Source organism: Lactuca sativa, chromosome 1, assembly GCF_002870075.4.
Source record: "Lactuca sativa cultivar Salinas chromosome 1, Lsat_Salinas_v11, whole genome shotgun sequence".
Classification (NCBI taxonomy): Eukaryota; Viridiplantae; Streptophyta; class Magnoliopsida; order Asterales; family Asteraceae; genus Lactuca; species Lactuca sativa.
Window position 1 is genome coordinate 96334830 of NC_056623.2, and position 7819 is coordinate 96342648.

At 35.3% G+C, this 7819-nt stretch overlaps 1 protein-coding gene across 1 annotated transcript; it reads right to left on the minus strand.

The window, feature by feature from the left end:
* Positions 1-1402: 1402 nt before the first annotated feature.
* LOC111885958 (uncharacterized) lies at positions 1403-3329 on the minus strand. The gene is made up of 2 exons (XM_023882199.1): positions 2403-3329; positions 1403-1477 (listed from the first exon to the last, which is right to left on the minus strand). Exons 1-2 carry the CDS (start codon positions 3327-3329, stop codon positions 1403-1405), a joined length of 1002 nt encoding a protein of 333 aa, XP_023737967.1.
* Positions 3330-7819: the final 4490 nt, after the last annotated feature.

The window sequence follows — 7819 nt, forward strand, 5'->3', positions numbered from 1 at the left end:
TATTTTTAATTAATATGATCCAATTTATTGTCGATATGAGTATGTTCAACATCGTGATTTAATTTTAAGACATTTTAGAAAATTTAAATTTTCAGATTTAAAAAAATAAAGAAATAACAAGTGTTTAAGAATAAGATTTTAAATGAAGCTCATAATTTAAAAGTTATTCACATAGCTTTTATTAACGTTTTGGCATTTTATAAATTTCAAATGGTTATTTCTAAATAAACAAAACTACAAGTTACACATTTCCGTCTCAACTATGGTTTGTAGCTTACAACTTTCAGCTGTAGCTTTAAATTGAGTTTTAATTTTTTTTTTTTTAAATCAGTAAAATATTTATAGATTAATGAAATTAAAATAAGAGTTGATTATACAAATGGTCCATACGTTTGAGCTAATTTACATGTTTGGTCTCTAACTTATTTGTTTTAACTCGGAAGATCTCTACTGTTTGTTTTTGTTGCGCTTGATCAATTTATTACCTAAAAAGACTATTTTACCCTTAATTTTTTAATTTATTTAAATAAAGATACCCCAAACACATTTCCATCTCACATTACTATACATTATCTACCCACTTTATTTAAAGAAATAAAAAAAAAAATCAAAGACAAAATAGTCTTTTTAGAGATAAGACATGGACCAAACACGCAACAAAAATAAACTATAAGGATTTTTCAAGTTAAAAAAATAAGTTAGGAACCAAACATATAAATTACTCCAAACCATACTGACCATTCATCTAATTTACTCTTAAAAGAATTATTTTTGAATTTCAATTGTCTAACTTTATAGAACATGCCACCTAATAAATAGTTCATGTCGTACATCTGGCTTTGAATTGGCACTTGGCAGTCCCAAGCCCTCATCGCTGTTCACCTAAGTCATCAGCACTTTGAATTGGCACTTGGCATTACCACATCATAGCACCATTCCTCATTGGAAATTGGTACAGTCAAACATGTTAGCATATATAAAATCTTATTGTATCGAATAATAAGTTTTTCTCGTTTTATTTATTTATTTATTTTTTTGGAAACGTCGAATGACATTAAAAAAGCCACTCGACTAGCAATAAACTAGTCGGGGTGAAAGCAAGGTATAGGAACAACAGTTTACAACACTGAAAAAGGAGAACAAACCCACTCCACCCAATTACACATATTTTTGGAACCCATATACTCAAGATTTGGCAAGTACTACCTTTATTCCGAACTCTTTGAATTCGAATGTTGATTTGTCATAGATGTAACATAGATAGGAAAAAGAGGGGAGAAGGGATGTGGGTTAGCCTTCAAATATTGTTCTTTTTGCCGGGTGTGTGAAACATTATACGTAGGATCATCTTTTTTTTGTTTGTTTTACATGTTTAGTTTATTCAATATTGCACTTTCAAAGTTCAATACATATCGATTGAAGACAAATAGGCAACAAGCTGCGCCGCCAGCCCTTTCTGAATGGCAAAACCAATTCTCTTGAAAACAACATTTGTGGATGTAGGAATATGACATTAGAATGCATGACTCGTTGGACTCTATTAAGGAGCTCCACCGCCTCTGGTGCGAGAAAACCAAATGTATCGAATGCAAAAGGAACAAACACATGTTGATTTTCTCTACATGCATTCTCGTGCTTTACCACTTTGCACGCAGCGGCTTTCAAAGCGGCATGCCCAACTGTGAAACCCCCGCTCCCCAAACCAACGAGAGGAGAGACCCCAATAAGATCCATGCACGCATGCTTCCCTCCTATCCATCCAAGGACCAAAATGGCAGCCGGTCTAAGTGTGGACCTGCCATCATGCGGGTCCGTCAAAAAGTTCACTAGCGCTTCTTTCTTCACAGAAATACCAGCACGCCGACAAGCATCAAAGAGAACATCCCGAACCACATTATGTCTATACTTGATACCAGGGAGCTCTCTACAATGAACCGCGTGTTCCCCAAAGGTATCCAAACATGCCTTGCGCTAAACTGGGCATATCTCGTCAATTGGGAATATGGGAATCATGAGGCGGTAACGAAGGATAGTTCGGTACTCCACATGAGACATATGCTGGCCAAGACCATCAATAAGGATAGTTAGTAGAAAATCATGAGCATGAGGCGCCCGCAGACACTTAAAGACTGCTTTCTGTCTGACAGTCATGTCGAAGTCGATTTCCATATCTTGGACGATTTTGCTAAAAAGGGCACACGCCAAAGCTTTTTGGGATTTAGGGGGGGGGGGATGTCCTTATTAGTGAAACCGCTACAGTCAAATCTCGGAATCGTATCGCGGAGACGAGTCATAGCACATAGGCAATCCGAGTCCATACCACATATGCCACTGTCACGTAAGATGCGGTCTTGTAATGCCCAAGATTGGGCCCTCGAGGCTACAAATGTGTAGGAGGAAACCTCGTAGGCTGAGTACAAACCCAAACCACCGAAACGAATAGGTAAGGAAGCCAAGCGCCACTGAATGTCTCCAAATAAGGGGCCTCCACATACCACCATATCCTCGATAGACCTGCGCAATCCTTTGTCAAAGAATAACGTTGCTTCTTCTATGTGTACCGACTGGCATGTCCTTAAACCAAAGAAAAGTTTTGCAATGCCCATACATGATCGAAGTAAAAGGAGCTCACTCTGCGGGTCACATAGTTGTGGAAGAAGGCCCATCAAATCAACAACATTGACCGTTCTCTTCATGGCCAGCCCGCTAATAAACCTCGCGTCTCTGCTAACAGCCCCCCCAAGGAGCTTCACCCCCAAAGAAGGTCTCCCTATCTCCGTAGGGAATAAATCGGCACGAAGTTTCCTACCATCACATGAGGGCCAAAAAATCTCCGTTTTCTTGATGTTCAACTCAAGACCCAAACCTGGACCACGCAACCGAATTATGTTCAACACTCTAGTCACCTCCTCTGAATCCCCAATGACAGTCTCATCATCTAGGTACCAAGCATGGAGAAGGAGCTTACAATTGTCTCTAATCTTGTGCACAAGCGGGTGCAAAACGAGGACAAAAAGAAGAGGGCCCAAGGGGTCACCTTGTTGCACCCCAGTGGCAGACCATATATGTTGGTCTCCGATATAAAGTCTCGCTGCTTGCCCGTACAAGAAATTCACCCACAAAGAAATGGAAGAGCACATCTTCTTAACCTCGTGGAGCAATGCTGAACGATCCACCAGGTTAAAGGCATTCGAAAAATCCACAGTCAGCATTACAAGAGACCCATCAGCATGGTGTTCACTCAACACCCTATTGGCACTGTGTAACACAGCCTCAACACCGCCAGATACACCAACCCCGAACTGAAAATCATTAAGGTACTTGGCCATTTCTTTACCCACACCTTTCATGGCAACCTTGGAAACCAGACGTCTCTATATAGTGCCTACTGCAATCGGACGGATCCCGTTGTCAGGTTTAAGTAGAGGCCTAAGAGGAGCGGATACAACAAACTTTGCCAAAATGGTTGGACATCTTCCCACTAACCATAAATTAACAACTAAAGTGATAGCATGTATGAGATCTATGACAATAACAGACCCTTCTCCACAAAGGGCGTCTAGTAAGTGTTGAGCCCTCAAGCCATCTCATCTTTTGGTTGTTTGGAATTGGTATAATATTAATTTTTTTTCTAAACCATATACTGTATTAATTATAGTTGATAATTTTTTTTATTCTATTACTGTTAGTGGCGGAGCTAGATGGGCGTTGGGGGTACTACAGTATCCCAAAAAATTGTTTATATATATATATATATATATATATATATATATATATATATATATATATATATAATATTGTTTGTAAACATGTTTCTTGTTGTTGTACCCCAAATTAAAGAGATTATAACATGTTTTTAATGTCCGATATTGAATAACTACATATATAATATATTGACAATGTTTGTACCTCATTTTAAAATTCATGTTTCCGCCACTGATTACTGTATCAAGTATATATATGGTACCAACTTATTTGCCTACCAATAACTTTGGCTAGTACATGTTGGTAACGATATATACCAACATACATAGGCTTTTATGAATAAAGATTTTCCTATTTTTGAGCATTATGAACATGAATGGAGCATTTGTGAATGATGGTTTTGTGGATGGTTTGAGAATGAAAATTCGATCCAAAAGGATTTTATTAACTGCTATCATGACTTTAATTTTTAAAAGAAGCGGAGGAAATTAGATCATGACATGATTTAAAACTTTAAACTTTTTTAATTTGGTATACAGTATTATCAAAGCTATTGAATCTTAAATACCAAACACACTTAAAATTTAAATATGCGATCTTTTATATATATATATATATATATATATATATATATATATATATATATATATATATATATATATATATATATATATATATATATATATGGAATTGGTTGGTATAATATTATTGTGAGATTTAAAACTTTATACAATTACCATAACATACTACCATATCTAGGTAATTGGTACGGTATTACCAATCAAACATGTAGGCTACCAAACATAATGGTTACCAATATTATTGATTCGGTTGGTAACTAGTTGGTTTTTCGTGATACATATTTGTCAGCTCTAATGAAATGTTAGAAAGCTAGGGCAAAACAAGGTTTGGTAATCAACAATTATGATATCTCACAATAGATTTGTTTTCAGGAATGAAATTTCTTAACGAGAAATTAAATTTGACATAATATGTAAAGAGCACTCAAAGTACTTTGATGTCGCCATTGATGCATGATATACTTATATCGAAATAACCCAATATCAATTAGGACCTTATGAGCAGAAAAAGTATATTTGACTCTATTGTAGCCATTTCATTTTCATGGATGATCGAGTAATTAGATTAATTCAATTCAAAAGATGCATTTAATTCCTTTATTGTCAATTAATTTTAAACTAGTTTCTTTAATAAAATACTCGGTTGACTGCCAAATAGAATAAAAGACCATATTATAATTAATATAACTTTTGGTCATTTGATTATGTCGGAAGTCGATTATATTATGAATTTATGGATGAGAAAAGGTATAGATAGTTTATGTTAATATATGAGGTGGTGTGGTACATGTGGTCAAGTGAAAATGGCGTGGCGGAACTAAAGCTGCGCTTGATTGGATTCTGCCTATCCAGACCATTCCTTCAACAATAGTATATATCTATATTGCACAACTGCCAATGTATTTACACGGCTTTATTTTTGTGGAAGGTAAAGGTGATCCAAAATATACCCAATATAATCAATTGCTCAAATATAATATTTTATTTAGACAAAATTTCACAGATAATCTTTATTTTTTGTTTGTACTTAAAATAGTTCTTGGGAAACTCTCCTTACGGAATAAATTTTAAATACAAATAGTCTTTATGACTTACTTCCCTAACCGATTATGTTAGATGCTTGTGAAATAATAAAATTGTCCTTTATTTTTAAATTTTTAAATTTATTTTAATATCTTGTGACTTTGACATTACAAAAAAATAAGTCTCTCTCTCTCTCTCTCTCTCTCTCTCTCTCTCTCTCTCACACATGCATTTGTCTCTCTCCATTTTGAGTTTTGAGTTGTATCCCCTCAATCCTTCTCCGTGACTCTTTCAAAATTCCATCTTCCTTACTCTTCACCTTAACTCCTTCTCCGTGACTCTCTCAAAACTCCATCTTCCTTACTCTTCACCTTAACTCATACAATGATGAGCACAGATGCTATGATGAATTATATTGTTAGAAGCACAACTGACGAGTAGTTGTAAACCGACTTTGGTTTCGTTAAGGCATTCAATCGAGCATCTAGAGTGTCAGTTAGCACATTTCCAATCGTGTGCACACTTGACTTACACCACCTAAGAGACCTTCCTTTAGTTGTCATTTAGATCAACGTTATTCAAACATATTTATGGTACAACCATGTTTAAGGTTCGTAATTGTAGCATGTTTTTAGCTTGGTGACAGATTTGTATATTGCAATTTGCGGAGATATTACATTTTCAAGTATTCTATCGAACACCTTTAGGGCATAATTAAGTGGTTTGTAGTGAAGTTTTTGTTTTTTCTTCTGGTTGAAATCCGTTTTGGAGTCAAACCCAATACGTACAAGTGTACAACTGGGAAGATATACACATTAAACTAAATTCTTGATTTTTAGGATTCAACTTTTAGCATTAACCAAAAGCATGGACTGAATCCCTTAACCGTCTTGGATTTAATCCTTATGAACGACGACATCAATGACATTATATACTTCTTTCTTTCCCTTCTTGCTTGAACATAGATTACATTCATCCTTCGTCTACCATTCAAATCAGCAAAAAAAAGAGAAGATAATATATAGAGGTGGATGGTATGTACAAGAAAGAGATAAGCTTAAACCTCCCCTGCCACATGAGTGTGTTGTCAGATGATTGCTTAAATATAAACTTCTTGAGAAGGTCTGCAAAATATCAATTTGTTCACCCGATTTCTTAGCCTTCACAATTGACGTAGAAGTGATAGAAAGCTTAGAAAACATCGAAAATCTCAATTTTGTTTCAAACATGAAATTACAATAAAAATGATTTACCATTTAAAATATCTTTGTTCGATCTTTGTTTCAAGGCCATGGAGGGGTTCGATTTTGTTGGTATAACCCTCAAAGTGGGGGATGAAACGGTAAGGATGTCGACACAATATAGAGTTGTTATGTATAGTGAACATATACATAGTAGAGGTGAAGTAGAATCATAAACTGGAGCATAAATACCTGGATAGAGTCTCGTAATCTCGAAAGTATGGTGAATGGGAAAGTGGAGTCAATTTTTCCAATTCTTGGGTTTGTTGAAAGTCAAATGAGTACAAACTAACCAACACAATGTCCAGGCTATTTGATACGTCTGTTTGACCCATCTCACACATACTGAGAGAGAGAGAGAGAGAGAGAGAGAGAGAGAGAGAGTTATAAGGACTGTAATATCCGAATCCTTGAGGTAGAAAATTTTAAGTAAAATCTGAGTTTTGAATAGGTCACAACATGATGGAAGCATTGTCATATCGTGACATGGCCATGAGAGATGTGAAGTCTCATTTAAGTGTCACAACGTGACACTATGATAATCATGGTGTGACAGTTGATCATAGACAAACCCGAAATTTCGGACTTGGACCCTATTTAAAGGAAGTAAGGGGCTAGGGTTTCATTCAGCCTCAGCCTCCATCACCTCCAAAACCCCTTAAAGAAACCCTAATTCCTATCCTTTATTTATCGCACCCCCGAACCAGACGGCGGAAACGTCCGATGGCTCGTGTGATTATCAATTGGAATATCATCACAATGAGTATACATGAAACATAACATAAACATCACCATGCATTAGATAGTACAACTTGTATTGTTCACATCAAGTACATTGTTTTACATTACACATTCTAAAACATAAATTATACGATAATTGACATTTCATGAAAAGAAATTCCCAAAATACCCATGAAGATTTTTCAACTTAATGATTACTTGAGAATACAAGTTATTTTGAAAATGGTCAACATATATAATGTTGGTGAGTTCATAAGAATGTTTGACTGAAAGATTTTGTATTGTTTGTATAACCCAGAAAATCTGATATTTTCTGTAAATTATATGAAAATGATGTAATGACCAAGTATAAATGTATGTGTGATTTCCATTGTAAAAAAAACATGTATAAGTAAGCAATCCAAAAATTTCCTTATATTGTATCTGTTGTAAGTAGAAGGTAATGAATAATAATATTTCCCCAGAAAATCCGATATTTTCTGATTTATAAAAGTGTCGTAGTCCTCGTATTACAACATGAATTGTTTT